At 39.3% G+C, this 19,579-nt stretch overlaps 1 protein-coding gene and 1 long non-coding RNA gene across 7 annotated transcripts in view; both read left to right on the top strand.

Annotated features, from left to right (window-relative positions):
- The first annotated feature begins 1,053 nt into the window (after positions 1-1,053).
- phldb2a (pleckstrin homology-like domain, family B, member 2a) overlaps positions 1,054-19,579 on the top strand; it is a 53,564-nt gene continuing 35,038 nt past the window's right edge. For 3 of the 6 annotated variants that reach the window (XM_049468603.1, XM_049468604.1, XM_049468605.1), the window contains exons 1-4: positions 1,055-1,188; positions 12,302-12,421; positions 17,601-18,210; positions 19,186-19,513. In XM_049468603.1, coding sequence (XP_049324560.1) covers positions 12,364-12,421; positions 17,601-18,210; positions 19,186-19,513 — 996 coding nt within the window. In that variant the 5' untranslated portion in view covers positions 1,055-1,188; positions 12,302-12,363. Of the gene's footprint in view, positions 1,189-12,301; positions 12,422-17,600; positions 18,211-19,185; positions 19,514-19,579 lie in introns of all 6 variants that reach the window. The other 3 variants (XM_022681509.2, XM_049468602.1, XM_049468606.1) reach the window with 2 other exon arrangements.
- LOC125784827 (uncharacterized) overlaps positions 8,900-19,579 on the top strand; it is a 45,718-nt gene continuing 35,038 nt past the window's right edge. The window contains exon 1 of the long non-coding RNA XR_007427426.1: positions 8,900-9,592. This is a non-coding gene — a long non-coding RNA (uncharacterized LOC125784827). The remainder of the gene's footprint in view (positions 9,593-19,579) is intronic.

Below are 19,579 nucleotides of genomic sequence, written 5' to 3' on the forward strand. Positions count from 1 at the left end.
ACTTAGTGATGAAGTCACCAAGTCTTGCTGCACATGCTGGTGGAAAAGCTTAACCGTAATAGTCATGCTGGTCAACCAGATTGGTCATGCTGCTCATGCTGGTTGACAAGACCTTTCTTGGTTGGTTGTTGGTAGTCAATCAAGCTTATAGACTGGTTTAACCATCAAACAAAAGGTAAATATATCCTATGCTGGCCAAATTTTAAAATCATCATCCAGCTTCAACCATCTTCACCAGCCTGAGCTGTTTTTCCCCGTTTATGGTGTTATATCACTCAGTCTGTTTACTGGCTTGCCTGTAGGATGGAGGTTACCCTGGTCAGTAGTGATCTCTCTTCTTGTATTACTTGTATTCTTGTATTGTGTTACTGTGAAGCACTGGACCAATAATAACCTTAATGATCATGATGGTCAACCAACCGGCCCTTTTGGTCTACAGCCCTTTGCTTGGTCAAGTTAATCATTATGTAGATTGGCTAAACCATCATCAAACAAAAGGAAAACATACGCTATGCTTAAAACAAGATTTAAGGTTTTTAAGGTTAATCATCTTTATTCAGCTTGAGTTTATTATGTCATATCAGTCAGTCTGTATATTGGTATACCCGTGGGATGGACTGTACTGTACTGTGCACCCTGTTTATGTACTGGCTGAGTAACTGTGAAGCAATGAAGCTGACCCAATGAAGAGGAATTTTTAGGTGGGCTGGGTAAATAGGGATTCACAGATGTGATTCTGTCAATTTTGGCATCTATATAAGCAGGTAGTGTTAGCATGCTGAAGTGGTCTGTATAACACTTTTTTGGTTGTTGGGGGTGGAAAGTAGGAAAGAGGAGAGGAAAAAGACCAGCTGATCAAACCCTGATGACCTGATTCCGGGTCATTTAGATGATATATATAGATATATCCCCCCAGATCCAGAGTTTAAGTGTCCACCCCGAAACAGGGGACTTGCAGTCTTCTGGTCCAGCCCTGAGAGGGGGGAGGAGTGTGTGTGGAGAGAGTGTGTGGAGAGAGTGTGTGGAGAGAGTGTGTGGAGAGAGTGTGTGAAGAGCCATAAGGCTGTGCAGCTTTGACTATTACCTCCCTCCTCCAGTTCCCTTTGTCATGCTAAATCAGCAACAGAGAGAGAGTCGGGGCAGTTCATCACAGAGCTGAGCAGCGTGAATGGGACAAAACAAAGCGAGGTGAGTGGATTTCCTCTGACTTACAGACAGCTAGTTAAAGAGAGATAGAGAGAGATAGAAGTTGGTGAGGGGAGGAGAGGCTGGTGGGCTTTAGGTTTGGTTGAGAGAAGCAGAGAGAGAGAGAGAGAGAGAGAGATAGAGAGAGAGGCTGATTTATTATTATTAGTCTATATCCTTCTCTTAAGGTTTACTAGTTAACTGAGTTATAAGTTTTTAAGGGTGTTTTATTCTGTAATTAACTGACTCTGGACTCTGGAGGGAAATAGAGAGAAAGAGAGAGAGATAGAGATTATAACACTAACAACACTACCAGTTTTACGGACCACTGACAGTTACCCGCCTTAATCCACACATTTTGAAGAGATTAGCGGCAGATATTGCCCTAGTTTCCTCACCGTTAGCGGTCGGTCGTGCTGCGGGTCAGTGTGTGTGGTGTGTGTGTGTGTGTGTGTGTGTGAGTCTGTAGTTTTGTAGTAAATGAATAACGTTAACAAAACAACGCGGTAGATTCTCTCAGCAGAGATCACGTGTGTTCCAGTTGACCGGGTTAAAGACTGTTTTTTAGTTCAGAGACACAAAAAAGCAGCTCTGAAGATTAATGCTGAGTACTTCACATTAATAGTAATGACTGAAGAAGTGACTAAATGTAGCTGAAGAGACTAAAACCTAAAGCAGCAGTGCTTAAGATTTTTTGAGTGGAAAGAGGACAATATTTTATTATAACTATATTAAAGTTTCTGCAGAAACTGATTGAGACTGCAGTGCTGATTCGTTTTTATGACTTCTGGCCAAATTTGCTCTTTATATTTTGAAAAATGTGACCGCTAGAGCTGATTTGAATATTTTCCCAGACACGTTTCAATGCTTTCCTATGAGACAGTTTTGGCCACTTTAGGTTTCTTTGGACGCTTACTGCTCAAATACTTTTGGACCTATTCAAAAGCCCACTATCCTCATTCATGATGCATGTTTTAGAGTTGGAAAAATGGGTGGAATAATAATAATAATAAGAAGAAGAAGAATCAGACTTAAGAAAAACAAAAAATGTGATTGCCTACTATATTCACACTAATAAATGAAATATGCTATAATTCCTGCAAAGCCACATACAGTATCTTACAAAAATGAGTAAACATCAAGTTTTTGTAAATATTTTATTTTATATTTTCATCTTACATTAAATATACACGTTGATACAATGTAAAGTAGTCACTGTCCAGCTTTTATAACAGTGTACATTTGTTGTACTCTCAAAATAACTTAGCTCATGGCTATTAATGTCAGATCATTAAAAGGGCAATCATGGCTGAAGATGATGCACAAGAAAGCCATCAAACAGTTTGCTGAAGACAAGCAGTACAATCTGTACTGTACGCATGCGCCGCGCATTGGCAGCAAGTCCAAACAGCTCGTATTTTCTTTGCGTATATTTGTGTATGTGTTTACTTTGTTTTTGTTTGGAGTAGGTTATACTCTGAGTATGTGCCTGTATAAGTACACTAGAGCGGAGCTTCTACAGTTACGACTTAAATCGGGTGGGATTAAACACCCTATACCGCCTGAACATATTTTCTTTAGAAGGTGTCTAGCGTGTATGGCAGCAACAAGGTGAGAATTACAAAGACACATTTATTGGGCTTTAATCAAGTATGGTTGTGGGCGTTTCCTGGTTGGGGGCAAATGACCAATGACTGACCATTGACTAATCTAAAACTGCTGAAAAAAAAGAAAAATCGAGAATCGAATAGTGACCCTAAAATCAGAAATAAAATCGAATCGAGGATTTAAGGAATCGTGACACCCCTAATATATATACATATATACAGTATATTCATTCTAAAACCAGGATGTTTGATAGGGCCCGGGACCATCTCTATCTGGCTGGATTTGAACACAAAAACAAAATAGTAGGAAGTTAATGTGAAGTAAAAATATGTGTTTCTAACAGTAATACAGCATAATACAGTAAAATAAAGAATTCCACTGAGCACAGTTAGGTGCTAAGTTTGTTTTATAGTTGTTATTGTGTTTTACTGTTATACTGTAATTCATATGGACTTTTTTGTGGGTCATCTAATTGTACACTTGACTAGACCCCTTTATTTCAAGGAAACATGTTAGAATAAAGCTACCACAGTTGATTATTACTAAAACCTATAAAAGTGTCTGTTATTAGATGATGTGTTGTTTGTGTCACACTGACATTTTGAATATATATATATATATGCCTGTTGAACTCTGACCCAAATGAAAACCTATGTAAACAGTCACAGACTGTGACAGATGGGATAACACAGTGGGTTATATTTTGTGTTGATAGATAACCCTAACTGTCAGTTATTTCTTTATATTTATATTCTGGCTTTTGTTTGATTTGTTGGACATGGTAGAGTATAGTGACCAAACAAACATTTCTATCATTATAGTATTCTCTGTTTTGTCGATTCAGCTGAAAAAATTAGGCGTTCATGAACAAAAGTTTTGTTTTATTGATTTACTTCTTAGTGAAAATAATAAATAAGTAAATAAGTTTTATACATAAAACAATTTAACACATAAATACAGTTTTTTGTTATGGCATTTTTATACATGTTTTTGTTGTTTATTGTCTCTTATTTTTGTATCATATAAAATAAAAATATATAACTAGGACTTGTTGATCTACTGATGGAAAGTTTCAGAACTTTTTTTCCCACAAGAATAAAACATAGCATAGGACAAAGGGTATACTCATACATTTTATTCACACGACTAAGTTCACATACTCATGTAGCTTTGTGGGAAAAAGTTGGGAATAAATGTGTTAGATAGGCTACATGTAACTAAGTGTAAATACTCGGCTGCTTGAATGTCGTAGCTGCTGTAGTTTCAGATGATGAAGGACACGCTGTGTGGATCAGTGGTGTTGTTTGAAGTCTCTGGGTTCAGTTTTCATCCTGTGTTATCACTGCAGAAAGCTCTTGCACAGACTGTTTGACAAGAGCTGGAAATCATTACACTCTGAGTGGTGTTTACCTAAACTAGATTGTTCTCAGTCCTGGTCCTGGAGTAGATCTGTACTGCCTCATTTTAGTTTCCTCTGCCCGATCCCCTGTTTAAACTTTAATACAAGTTGATAATATTCTGCCTGGACATGTATGTTTAATGTATGGATATAATACTGGATGTTTTAATGTGATTTAACCACCAGCACACCAAAAACACACATATATCACTGGCTTATAAAATGTACTAAAATATAAAAATTTGCAGAAAACAGACGGGCATGTTTCCAACAGATGACACAATGGACAATTTTTGCACCCCCCCTTCTCTAAAGACTAGCCAGCATTATTGTGATCAAATTAATCTACATTAATTAGATATTGTAAAGGCCTTGATTTATCCAAACATTAAAATAACTCTCATAAAGTCATAAAATCTCCTTCAATCCTTGAAGTACATTTCAATTGATCATTATGGGCACAGCACGCAGTTAGAGATGCTGCACTTGAACTTATTGGCTTAAAGCTTAAGTCATTCAGGTGAATATTGAGTTAGTTAGTGTCCAGTTAATACAGTTATTGTATAAACTTTTGATTATTAATCTGCCAGTAAACAAAATTTGTTCTTTATATGAGTTTTTTATGGAGTTTGTAGGCCATTTAATATTAAATGAATCTATTCCATTTTACTAAATCACTTTACTAAAGATTTTGTAAGTAGTCTTACAGAGATAAGATGGAAGGTGGCAGTCGGTTCGAGTGTCTCTGATTTGGGTGATTTTTTCATTTCAGGTTGTCTATATTGGCTGATTTACAGCGTCTGGAATTAGGGACAAATCTTGTTGATTAGATTTAAACCCAATCAATCCATGAGTGTGTATTTATATAGGGAATAGTATGAGAACATCCACATCTGTATAAGTTGTGGATGCGACATTACATTTACAAGTTGTGTAGGCATTTAACATTCTTCAATCCACAGTATTACATGTGTACCAGGAATATGTTATAGATGGCATTACCACCCACAGTGGACGGCACAGTTGCTGATAATGAATGCAAAATAACATCCACATTTTAAACAGTAGCCCCTAGCTTCATCAGTCCACAGAACCTTATTCCAAAATTAAACTGACTTGTTGAAATGTGCTTTAGCTTTAGCATACCTCAAGCGACTCTGTTTGTTGCGTGTGCTCAGAAAAGGCTTCTTCTGCATTTCTCTCCCATACAGCCTCTCCTTGTGTAAAGTGCGCTGAATAGCTGAATGATGAACAGTGACTCCATCTGCAGTAAGATGATGCTGTAGGTCTTAGGAGCTCTGGAGGTCTGTGGGTTGACTATGACTGTTCTCACCATCCTTCTCCTCTGCTTATCTGAGATTTCACTTCGGGTCTTAACTAGAACTGTGCCTGTGGTCTTTAAAACTTAACCTTAAAAATAAAACACATCACGTCACAGTCTTTTTAACCATATTGCATTGTGGCTACATTTTCAAAATGTTCCTTTAAATATTAAACATATAGAACCTCAAATATTAAACATACGACTAGTCCAGGAGTCACGCGTAAGTGCTAGTCTGTCTGCATTAATCAGAGGTTTCCCCACTTTATTCTTTGTTTTACTGTAGAGTTGTGGACACATAATCTGGTATACAGTACTGTCGGAAGTAGAAGCGGCAAAAAATAAAACCTAAACCCATTTTTGAATCGATTTCGGGACATTTTGAATCGATTTAAAATCGACAAGGCTAGGAATTACGATTCTTTAAAGAATGATTTTTTTTCAGCACCCCTATAAAGAGGTGGTCTTGGTCTAAATCAACTTAACCCTTGTTCAGTTTGTCTGCAGTGTAACAGCACTTTGATTGAAAATTTGGATTTTGGTGAGACTTTAAGAAGCACTTCTCACCAAGCATGGAATCTTAGTCTTTTGGGGGACCCTCCTCCCTCTGGGTTTGGGGGGCCAGGCAAGTAAATGCTGGGCCCCTGTAACTGTTCGTGTCTGCTGTAGGGAAAAGCCAAATCTTTCTCAGGTGGTGGGAGATGGTGAACTCATGGTGAAGGATTGTGTCGCTGACGGAGTAAAATGATCCCTCACTTCCTGTGGAGGCTCCTTCCAGCCGGCCACAGAGCGCAGGAGTGGGAGGCTGAGGCAGGAGATGTGTGTCTCTCTCTCTTTCTAATTCTCCGTCTTTGTGTGCGTACGCGTCTGGATGTAGTATATTATAGCATAGATGTGGTTCTGGTTTTTATGACTCTATGTGGGTGGGATTTTCTGTGGGGAAAATACAGTCTTAAGTAGTTTTCTGTTGATTTTTTGTACGTTGGTGTTTTTCTTTAAAACTCTGCAGTCAGCAGCTTTCTAATCAGCTGAGCTGGATAACACACACATCTGCACAAACAGTGGAGTGGAGTCATTCTCTGGAGCTGCACAAAACAAACAGAAAACAAAGTACTGATTATACTTTTCCTAACAGCTGCAACTGTAATAGGCATTGTACTAAAATTTTCCTTCGGTATAAATAAAGTATCTATCTATCTATCTATCTATCTATCTATCTATCTATCTATCTATCTATCTATCTATCTATCTATCTATCTATCTATCTATCTATCTATCTGTCTATCTGAAAACTCTAACTCGATCACAATTAGGGTAGTAACTTTTAGGAATGCACCAAATTTTTGGCAACTAAAATTATTCAGGCAAAAACATAAAAAAAAAAAAATACATATTTTGGAAGTGGTATAGTGGTATAATTTTAGTTAAAAAAGCAGGACAAAAGGTACATTTAGGCTGTTCTGTTCATGCAATAGTGAAAAATATGGCACAATTAATGAAAGCATGCAACATATTCTGCATTCAGTCTTCAGCCAAATGTTTCATTTTGCTCTAACAAAGAAAATAAAATTTCAGTAATAATATGTGGGTGTGTTACTGCTGTAACTTGGTTACTGGGAACAGGCTTTTAGTTGAAATTTCAGAACTGGAGTTGCAGCAATAACTGATTTCAATCGTTGCAAAGGGTGGCTTTTAGCACCGTGGCTAACATGCTAATCTACGGGTGCACCGAGTGGTTAAGCGGTCTAAAGTGCTGCCACTATGATCAGGAGGTTGCTGGTTTGAATCCTGGTCATGTAGCTTGCCAACAGCGTCCGGAGCCCTGAGATAGCACAATTGTCCTTGCTCACTCCGGGTGGGTAGATGGCATTTTTCCCCTCATTACTTTTAGAGTGATGGAAATAAGCACAAGGCTGCATCTGTGAGCTGTTGTATCAGAACCGAGTCACTAAGCTTTCCTCTGAGCGAGCTGGCTACTCAGCAGCATTGGAATAGAAGTGGTGGCTGACTTCACATGTGTCGGAGGAGGCATGTGCTGCTCTTTACCCTCCTTGTGTTGTGGCATCACTAGTGATAAGGGGTATATAGCTGATTAGCAGCTGAATAGGTGAGATAGTTAGCCTAGCTAAATTAGGAGAAAATTGGGGAAAATTAGAAATAAATTAAATAAAAAACATGCTATTCTAGACCCCATAGTAATACACATTTTAAATTAGCAAGGCCCTTGTCCTTTTAACAACTATCAGCAGGTAAAACATCTAAAATCAACTTTATATTCTATAGCTACAGCAACACTACAGTAATTCTGTCTAAATTGAATTTAGCATATTTGTGTGATTATGTGAATGCCATGTTTCATTAGAAAACCCAAAGAACTCATCTGTGATTGGTTCAGATCTGTGATTGGTTCAGAAGCTCTTAGTACGCTGTGAAATGTGTGCATTTGAAAGTTGAAATATAATTTCTGTTAAAATGATTGGAAAACTTGTCCTAGACTTGAGAGGAAAGCATTGCATGGCTTCACTTCTGGTGAAAGCTTCAGTGGTGTTCACCCCTTCAGAGAATGCAGGCGAATGTTGAAATCTGAGCTTTTCCCGTTCTGCGTCTGCTTTTCCACTCAGTATTGTCATTAAAGTCTTTTCTTCTGGCTTTCTTCTTTTCTGGAGGAGTGTGGAAGAATTAAAGTGGGTCTGAGTGACTCCTTGAAGGAATCTGTTATGTAACTTCAGAACCATCGGTCATGACTTCACTGTTGGACTCTGTGTCTTGCTTCTATTCACCCTAAAAAAAGAGGGTACTTTAATGTTTTCTTAGGAAAAACAGTAGAATCATAACTTCCTGTCAGTTTCTACATAATTATTAAATATAGAATATTTACCTGTTTATTTTGCCTGGGTTTTCAGGCCTTGACCTTCTTCTAATGAACCTTCTAACTGAACACAATTTAATGTTGGTCCACACCAAAATGAGGGAATGCATCATCAGAGCATCAGTGGCAGCACAATGAGGTCACGTAATCTGTTTTACCAGATGTTCGTTCTTGCAGTACAAAAGTGACTACACCCTTGTGTCGTTGCCTAATTCCCGACCAATCATTGAGCTCCCACATGCATAACTTGGTGCACTAACTATTGCGGTTTGTCACAAAGAATTTAATCTGGTTCAAGCCAGTGGCATCCACTAGGTACTGAATTAAAAAGAAAACACAGTACTTGGTAGGGCTTGTATAAAACAGCTTCAGTTATTTACTATTTAAATATAATAGCAAATTTCTTTCATTTTAGTTACATAAACATAAATAGAAGCACAAGGGACATTCCAGGATTTTGGTACATTTCAGGGGTGATCACTTCTAAAAATTTGATCTTCAATTTGATAATTTTTAGTCATATATTTATTAGATACAGGTAATACACTATCAAAAAGTTTGATTCGTCAAGCTCAGGTATCAAAGCAGTTTTTTAAATTAGATTATGCAATATATTTGGTAACTTACAGTAACAGGGTTGTGAGTAACAGGGTTGTAAATCTATGCTAAGTTGTGGTTTACCCCAGGAACAGATGCTAACTGTAAAATTTAGCTATGTATACAAGATCAAGGACAAACATGGTTATATAAGTATATAAAGTAAATTTGACTCTACTCATTATTAGTCTTACAGTATGAGTAACAGGGTTGAGTTCACTGAGTGACACAAACAACTTGGACAAACATATTTAGAAAAAAATCATGAAAATTGTTAGAGCACTTACTCTTGGTCTTGCCATGTGGGCAGAAAATGTCCTTGTGATGTCACTTCCTTTGTGCCAGTAGACAAATATTTTTAACTCTTTCTCTGCAGGTAAAACTCCTTATGGTAACAGGGTTGAGCGCATGTTGTGGGACACAACTTAATATCATAAAAACTGTAACATGCAAAACAATGTAGACCAAAGAAGTTGTTTTCATGAGTAAAGGAGATGCAGATCAACAATATACAAGAGGAAGTCATTTATTTAGAGCTTATTTTAATTGTTTAATTTGCCAAAGGAGTTGGTCACCCAATGAGTGGGACAAGAGAAAACAGCCATTTTTTGAGGTGGTCCAAAGGTATTCGGTCTTTTGAATAATATCTAAGGAGCTTATTTTTCCACCATATTTTACAGTTTGTCTTATAACAAGTACATTTTTCACAAAAAAAAATCACAAATTTCAAACACATTTGAGATTTAAGTGGTGGGAATGGAAATGTAGCAAAATCCTGGAATGTCCCATAAGTTTCTCTACTTAAATTTCCTCTGGCAGCTTCTGCATGTAAAGATGTACAATCTTGATTAATCCATTTGAAATTGCATTCAATTACTACTTTTATGTTGTACTGTAAATCTTGCATTCTATCACATCCGAAAGATGTTCTATTGGATTCAGATCTGATGACTGAGAAGGCCACTGAAGAAAACTGAAATCATTGTATTGTTCATGAAATCAGTGTGTAATTACTCTTTTTAATAAATTCTCTTTGTAATAAATTTCAGTATTATAGTGGAAGCGGTCATTTGAAGATGGATATGTTGTGGCCTTAAGTGATTCACATGGTCAGCAACAATACTCAAATAGGCTGTGGAATTTAAGTGATGATTGATTTGTATTTATAGAGCCAGCTGGGCACTATTGCACCACTTTTATCAGACTGGAGAGTTGACACAAGGCAGTTGGGTCCATGGGTTAAAGCTGTTGGCGGCAAACAGTATGCCATCAGGATTTATTGGATTAGGTTTAGTTTTTTTAGTCTTCAGCCACCCAGTTTTAGTAAGCCTGTGTTAGGTGTGCACAATATGGACAAAAAGTGATATGTGATGGTGCTTTTGAATCTCTTAAAAAAGTTAGTTTTATCTAATTTTATTCCATTTTCCTCCCAGTTTGGACGGTCAATTACCCAACCCAATTACTAGGACTCCCTTTAAAGGTAAATACTCTTTTCCAACTTCCACTGATAGAGCATTACTGTGTAGCCACCATGCTTGGCGAGAAGCGCAGTGACCCAGCTTTGATAGAGCACCTCTAATTTGCCTGTGCTAACTGCCATCACCTTGGGAGTGATGTGTGAAAAGATCGCCATCTACCCACTGAGAGACAGCATGGCTAATCCTTTTTTCTCTCGTGACTTTCACTGCTGATTGCAAACAGCAATCCTAATTTAGTTTTAACCTAAAAAATTTTTGGTACTTTCCTTAGCTGCAAACCTTTTCCCCGGGTTAAGAAGTAGTTAGTGTGTAGAAGTTGTTTGAAGTGTTACTGTGGACCTCTACCTCGCTCTGCCTCCAGCCCAGTTACAGTATGCCATGTGAGCACAGTCTGTAGCGTGAAGAGCTCCTTCTGTTGCTCGATTGCACACGGGTAATCCAGTATAGAATAATTTCTGTTATTTGAAGCGTTATCACGCAATAACAATAGAATATGATTAACCATACCGTCTATCCTGTGCACACTGCAATGTCAGCTTTCTGTTCTTGGCTGCTGGTGAAAAGTGAGACAAGATGTGGTCGTTCTGCTGTTGTAGCACATCTGAACCGAGGTTGGAGGTTTTGTGCATTCTGAGATGATTCTCTACTCAATACAGTTATATACAGAACCGTTATCTGTTACTGAAGCATTTTTTTCTACTCAAGACAGTCTGGGCATTCTTCACTGACCTCTCAATAATCAATAATGTGTTTCTGTCTGCAGAACAGACGCTCAATTAATGTTTTTGATGTCTTTAGTTCATTTCCATAAATAAACTCTCGAACCGGTTGCGCTGAAAATCTCAGGAGATCTGCAGTTCTATAAATACTGTATTTCTCGCACTATAAGACACACTTAAAATCTTCTTATTTTTCCCAAAAATCGTCAGTGCACCTTTAAATCTGGTGTTTAAATCCTTATGTATGAATTTTATCAGCGTAATACAGGAGTTTCAGTTTAGCTCGAGGCAACTAGGCTGAAGCAGTATTAGCACTGCGTTAAATGCTAGCTCTTTAGCCTGCTGCTAACCCCTGCTAGCACTGCTGGAGCAGCATTAGCATTAGCTGCTCTGAATCATGGAACACACCACTATCACTAGTGGTTAGCGGTTAATGCTAATGCTTCAGCCTTAGCGCTGGTGAAATTTGGGAATCTAAGCTTACTGTAAATAAACAGAAGTGCTTTGATCACCTAAATAAACAGTTTTAAGTTTTAATCTGTTAAAACAGAAATCTGTGTAGATTAACATCCAGCACTAGCTTTTAAGAATTACAGTTTTGTTTACTTAGCTTTACTTCACTTAGTTACTCCCCACCACCACCCAGTGGTGAGACCTGCTGAATTAGAAGTCCTTACTAGTGTCATATAATGCACTTTATAATTTGGTGTGCCTTAGGCATGAAAATAGACCAGAAAATAGATGTTAATTCATGTTGCGCACTATAATCTGGTGCGCCTTATAGCAATTTATTCTGGCATCAACAGCTATACTACGCTCAACATCACTAAAAGCACTTTCCCCTTTCTGATGAACATGAGCTAAAGCTGCAGGTCCATATCTGCATGACTGTGTGCACAAAACCGCCTTCACACAGTTGACTGATTAGATAATTATATGAATGAATAGGTGTAAGGGCCTTGCTAATGCAGTGTTGGGTAAGTGTGGGTGAATGAATAGATTTATAGAGCTGCATTCTTTCATACTGATAACAAATGCTGTAGTGTGTGTTTGTGTCACATGCAGGGTGTCACGTCTTGAATGTGTGTGTGTATATATATAAATATATTCTTTGTTTTTCTGCAGGGAGTACACTGCGTCCGACTGAATCTGACTTCTGCTTCAGGGATCTAGACGAAGCCAACAGAATGAAGAGCATGCTGCCTCAGAAAAGTGCAGGGCCTTCACTGGGCTACAGCAGCACAGGTAAGGATTAACACTACTGCGGGTGTATGATATCGATAAAACACGATATACGATAAGGCTATTCAGGATATTGAGTGCTAATTACTTATACTTTTTAATACATATGTTAAAAATAATGCAAGTTAGTCTAGTTAGATAATTATAGACTTGTTTTCTCATCTGTAGTATTATAAAAGTTAAAAAATATGGTATATATTTTAGTTTTAGATTAAAGGAACATTAAGAATTATATTTTCTGTAAAGACTCTTAACATGATAAGGATGTATCATTAGATATTAAGGTAATATGCTTGATACATCTCTTGTCACCAGAGCTTCAGCCAGTATTTTCTTATTTGAACTGTGTGGTATGTTATGATAATCTGTGTGGGATGTAGCCTCAGAATCTGCCCACCAACATTCCCCAGGCCCATTCCCACACTCAGGGTTGCCAGGTATAGACAACAGCATGCAAACAGTTTTCTGCAGCCATGTAAACGGGCAAGTTGGCTATTTTTTCTTCTGAACAGGTAATCACTAAGCTTCAGTAAGGTTACTAACTGTAGCTGGGTAATTTATCACCACCACTAGCGTAGTAGAGATTCGGACATTTTGAACACTGAACATATATATTTAATGATCAGCTACAGAATAATAGTCGTTGTCGCTAGCCCCATGTGTAAATCTGGCAACTCGAGTGAGCTTTGCATCTGGGGAGGAGCGGGTCGGGCAGAAAACACTGTCCAGTGTTTCTGAAACAGGTGAATTTTACTCCTGTAGCCATTTCACACACTCGCTGTCACGGCCTCGCTCTGTTCCCCTGTGTTTCAGCGTTTCCTAGTGTGTTTCCCCAGTAATTTTCCGTCACGTGTCTGTAATTTGTAGCTCCGCCCTTTCCCCAGGTGTTCATTGTTTCATGTTACTATATGTAGTACCTGTTAGTCTATGTTTGCTGTCGGTCTTTGCACCAACTCCCGTTGTCTGTCTTTCCACGTTCTTTGCCATTGTTATCTCTACGTTCCTTTGTTCTCCTTTTCTTTATGTTCTCTTGTTTATTTTGTATATTTATCTCAAGCCCTGTTTATTCATTTTCTGTTTAGTTTAGCTCTTTGTGTTTTCCCCTGTTTGTTTATGTTTATACATTTTCTAGTTCTTTCCCTGTTTGTTTGTTTATATATTTAATTGTTTATTAATAAATTCTTTGGTCTTACCTGCTTTTACGTCCGCCTCCCGCCTGCTCCAACGTTACACTCGCTCACATTTATTACTGATTGTTCCTTTAAATAAATCAAAAACATAAGTAAACAATATAAACATCTGCCTTTGTCTGAATGTTAGATTATCTATAAAATAAGCACAAACTTTAACTTTTATTATACTTATTAGTCTGGACTTTGTATGTCCAAGTAGCATGTTATTTTAATATATTTTACAGCTTTAAAGTAAATAATGGAAAAAAATGTCTTCATATCTCAGTTTACAGTTAAATTATTGTTATTTATAGGTAATAAAATGTAAAATGTAGTGAAACGACCAGACGGTCTGTGTTTTTGTGTAAAAATGTGTGTTCACTTTTCTAGAGACCACATCTCCCACGCATTATACTCTGTACCCTGCAGGAGTTCTGACCCAGACTCTCTTTCTCTCTCTCTCTCTCTCTCTCTTTCCCTTTCAAAAGCATTCATGCTTGTCGTGCACTGCTTGCGTTCTTCCATTTTTAGAAGAAACATATTTTTCCACGTTCCTCATGTTTGTTTTGGGCTCAGAATCATCAGAAAGGGATTTGTGATCTCTCTGGTCAGCGGTGGTGAAGTCAGAACCGCAGGCGGAGTTCGTATAACATCTTCATCCTCAGCAAAACCTCAGATAAGGCAGAACCCTGCTTTTATCCTCCGTATATTTGGAGAGTGTTTTGCTAATCTCTGCATGTGTGACTAACCTCTCAGACAAAGAGCTGTTGTATCAGCGCTGTTAGAGGGCAACATTTCATTACTCGCAGAAGTGCAGTTTATATTTCCTGTTAAAGGGGAACTCCACTGATAAGAGTCTGCATAACCTATTCAGGAAGTATTTTATAGATTCAGAGTAGTTTGGTGTGAAATTTTATTTTATAGTGAAACATCTGTCTGTGATTACATTCCATTTGTGGTGATTGGAACTGAGGATCCTGAATGCACCTATATGCAAATATAGCTGTTATATTGACCAGTGAACCTACACTACCTGGCCATAAATAAAAGTCTCCACCTGGATTTAAGTGAGTAAATGATGTGGGGTTGGTTGGTTGGTTGGTTGATGCTGCAGTTGGTGGTGCTGCAGGTTTAGGTTCAGCAACAGTATGTGCTGAAAGAATGAGGTCAGCTGACTCCCTGAATATATATACTGAATAAAGACCAGGTTATTCTCCCATCAATGGGTTTTACGAGCAAATTCCAAGAGGAACAATATCAGGACTGATGGAGCTGCAATAGAGAAAGAGTTCAGGGTTCATGGAGCATGAGATCATCATTTATCATTTTCACACATGGATTGAGAGAGAGTTCACCACAGAGTCCAGATCTTAACCTCATTGAGAATCTTTGGGATGTGCTGGATGGAGAAGAGCTGCTTTGTGCAGCGGTTGGTCAGACTCTACCATCATCAATGCTGCTGCAAGATCTTGGTGAAAAATTAATCCAGCAACACTGGATTGAAATAAATCGTGTGATGTTGCAGAAGATTATAGAAACAATGCCACAGTGGATGCATACAGCAATCAAAGATAAAGACTGTCCAATGAAATGTTAGAGTGTGTGACTTTTTTTTGGTGGCAACTTCACATTTACCTTGTTTGGTCCAAACTTTCAGACTGTTCTGTTTGATCTCAACCAAAATAGCTGGAGCAAAAAGAGCCACGAACCAGGTCCCTGAACAAGGGAACAAAATTTGGTCTGAGGGAACGAGCTGGTCTTGCTCCTGATCTACTAAACCACGGTCCAGTTCATTTGCAGTGTGAAACACTTTAGTTTACTGCATGTCATGCAGCAGTTGCAAAATTTGTGTTGCTTTCCATTTAGTTGCTAAATAGTGTATTTACTGTGTAATGAAAGTCACAAACCATACGAATTTAAATACCTCAGATATCTGCTTTCAATCATCTTGGTTCTGTTTCCACTCAAGTGTGGCTGATACTGTATCTGCTGTATTTAACATTAAGCAGTTATGCAGCCTTTACAGGTTTACTAGTACAGTGGCGCTTTAAAGTTTGTGAACCCTGTAAAATGTTCTATATTTCTGCAGAAATATGACCTAAAACATCATCAGCAAGTCCTGAAAGTAGAAAAGAGAACCCAGTTAAACAAATAAGTCAAAAATATTCGGCCTAACTGCTCGCTTTAGGTCTTCCCACAACATTTCTATTGAATTAAGGTCAGAACTTTGACTTGTCCGTTACAAACATTAACTTCCTGATCCATTTTGTGGTATAGTGACTTGTTTGCTTAGAGTTGTTGTCTTGCTACGTGACCCACCTTCTGTAGAGATTCAGTTCATGGACAGATATCCTGACATTTTTCCAAAGAAATCTCTATTATTCAAAATTTATTGTTCAATCAGTCAAGGCAAGATGGTAACAATGGCCTTGAATTTCCTCCATTGGTACACGTCTGTGTGACTGTAGATTGGTCATTACATTACATTTGGAAGACGCTTTTGTCCAAAGCGACTTAAAATATTCAAGTACAAAAGTAAAAGAAGTTAAAGGTAAAAACATCTTTATATAGGGCCTAAAGGAGGTTGAAGGGAAATAAGGGGATACAAAAGTGATGGAGGGGAAGAAGGAAATGAGGTTAGAAGTAGTTAGCGTGTTAGAGGTGTTAGGAGAGTAAGTGCTCTTTGAAGAGCTCTGTCTTCAGGAGTTTATTAAAGATAGTGAGAGATTCTCCTGATCTGGTAGTAGAAGGTAGTTAGTTAGAGGTGTTAGGAGAGTAAGAGCTCTTTGAAGAGCTCTGTCTTCAGGAGTTTATTAAAGATAGTGAGAGATTCTCCTGATCTGGTAGTGGAAGGTAGTTTGTTCCACCATTGGGGAACTCTGTATGAGAACAGTCTGGATTGCTTTGTGTGAATGTTTGTTTGGTAAAGCGAGGCGACGTTCATTGGAGGAGCGCAGCGGCCGGGAGGTAGCGTAAGTCTTCAGGAGTGAGTGCAGGTAGGAAGGAGCCTGTTCTGTCATCACCTTGTAGGCGATTGTAAGAGTTTTGAATTTGATGCATCAACTGGTAGCCAGTGGAGCTCAATGAGCAGCGGGGTGACATGTGCCCGGTTTGGCTGGTTGAAGACCAAACTTGCTGCTGCATTCTGGATCATCTGGAGTGGTTTTACTAAACAGTTAGCAGGGCATTGCAGTAGAGCAGAGAGTCCAAACTCTATAGAAAAGGATTTGTAATCTTTTCAAGCCTGAAAACATCAGCAACTCTTTTTCTGATCAGACTTTGATATTTCTTTGATCTTTAAATTCTTTAAATGTTCACTCACACCTGATTTTTATCCTTTTGGTTAAAAACACCTTATGCAGAAAGTTCACAAAGTTTCAAAATTCAAAGTTTTAAGCACCACTGTAGCTTTATTAGGAAATTTAATTCTTACTTGTTATTGCACTGCCAATGCCATGGTACAGCAGGGACTGCTTGAGATTGGCCACACCTGCTTGGGTTATGAGGTGTTATCGTGTGAGAGAGGTTGAACAGTGAGCTCGTGACAAGGTGACGTAAATGATCACAGTTTGAGTGAGGCCTCATAGTGGGTGGCAGATGGATGGGACATTTCTGAAGGCATTTAACGTTTTTTTTGATCCACAGTGTTGTGTGCGGCACAGTGGGTGGTCTTGGTCACGGACATACTTGTTCATGTCCCATGACTCTCTGTATTGATAACTGATAAACTACTGTTATATGAATATACAGTGGCGCAAAAAGGGGGTATGCAGCGTATGTGATGCATAGGGGCGCTGCACTAGAGGAGGCGCCAAATCAAAGCCCCAAATAAATTTCCTCTCTGGAGAAACAGCCAATCAGCTTGCTGGTTTGCGGAGCGCGGTGGGAAAGTAATGACAGGACGCTGACGATTTTAAAACGTATCTCAGATACTACGTTTGCATACACCCCAAAATGTATGTAGTTGCGCCTCTGTAAATACCTTTACCTCATGTTTGCTTTTGTTCCAGATTGCACAAAGCTACACACCAATGGCAGCGCAGTGGGTGGGGTCACCATCCGTGGTACGCGCTCAAAGGCAGAGCTGCAGGAGTTGATGGACAGCCTGCAGCGAAGGAAGTCTGCTCTGGAGGCCAGTTTATTACGGGCCAGCGCAGACCGGTACCTCAGCCTGTCCCCACCTCCCAGCCCACTGTCCACTGCGTCTCTGCTCCAGGAGCGTCCACCCCTCTCCGTCAGAATCCCCACCAGCAGCCTCAGCATGCCTCCATCTCCTCGCCAATCCGAACGACCCATGAGCCCGGTTCACACCCACACTCGCACACGCCACCAATCACAGGACAGCCTTCTGCTCAGCACCTCCACCGATGGCCGACGCCCGAACACGGCCAGCTCCCTCCTCACCATGTGGAACGGCTCCTCCTCCTACACGGCCGACGTTCTGAGGCGTGGCCCGAGCGGGGCGGCCAGCATGCCCTCCAGTCCTAGGCTGGGGCGCAGGCTGCTGGCCCGGGACGGTGACCCCACAATGGAGCCCTCCCCTCGACAGAGGAAGTACTCCACCGGCTCTTTAAATGGACTGGGAGGAGGACACAGCCGCTCACTTCCCAGACTCTACAGGTGTGGAATATTGTATTTTACTACTGCTGTAAAACTAATATTGTTTATCATAATAATACATTACATGCATTTGTGATATTTCCTCAGTTGTACCAAAATATTTATCTTGGTAAATTTGCATGCTATATGATACATTCAATCAAAGTCCTGAATAATGAAATTTATCAAAAATTAAAACTCAATTCACACTAGAGCTGCAACTAATGATTATTTTGGTAGTCGACTAATCTGCTGATTATTGTTTCGATTACTTGACTAGTCAACTATTATTTTTTATTATCTCTAAAAATGATAGAAACAGCTGCAGATTTAAAAGGCTTTTAATTTTGTCTGGATGATGTTTGAACATGGAAAGTACTGATATTTACTGAGGAAATATGTAATTTGTTGTGTTTAGGCACTTTTGGAGACACAAACTAAGTTAAGTGTAACCCGTGTGAGTGAACCATTTACCCATAATCCATTGTGTTTCTGTCCACAGCACTTTGTGTAATGCAGTGCTGCTACAAATAGCGAATAGTTGACAATGAAATTTGTAATCGACAATTTTAAATAATCGACATTGTCATTTATATCGACTAATTGTTGCAGCCCTAATTCAGACAAAGTTGGGACGGTGCAGAAAAAGCAAATGAAGAACTATTTTTTTTCACTTATTTTGACTTTTTTAAATTGCAAACATTTGAATCCAAGATATTTCATATTTTATCTGGTCAACTCCTTTTGTATTAAATAATATACTGTACATCCCCTCCAGCATTTCAGGCCTGTAGCACATCCCCAAACAAAAGAGTTGGGTCAAAACATAAAATATCTTGCTTCATACTGTCTGCAATTCAATACAAGTCAAAATAAATGTAAAAAACGATGTGCTTTTTGTTGTGTTGTTTTTTCCATTTTGCAGCTATGCTAATATAGCCCTTCTATATAAAATCTATACAAACTGCTCACCTCAGTGTATTGTGTTTCACACAGAGGGGATGTGCCCACCCTGTCCCTGCCCCCCCGCCGCTCCTCCAGGCCGCGCCGCAGCCTGCCCTCTCTGGAGCGCCCCCCAGACGTTACTGTGACGGCCAGCGTGTCCAGCAGCCCCCGCAGGGCCAGTCTGACTTCACTGGGCTCGGCGCCGTGCCTGGACCTGGGTCTGGGGGAGAGGAGGCTGTCGTTTGGTAAGGGAGGGGTGGGCTCGGGGATGGGCCCGAGGAGAGGCAGCATCACCTCCCTCAGCAGCAAAGAGGATCTACGAGATTACCATCAGCGCCAGAGAGATGAGAGGCTTCGAGAACAGGAAGTGGAGAGACTGGTGAGGAGACCCTACAGGAAACACACATGAACAGTCTTTGGAGACACCTAGTTAGTGGTTGGTGTG

This window comes from Astyanax mexicanus, chromosome 20 (genome assembly GCF_023375975.1).
Source record: "Astyanax mexicanus isolate ESR-SI-001 chromosome 20, AstMex3_surface, whole genome shotgun sequence".
In the NCBI taxonomy this organism is placed as follows: domain Eukaryota; kingdom Metazoa; phylum Chordata; class Actinopteri; order Characiformes; family Acestrorhamphidae; genus Astyanax; species Astyanax mexicanus.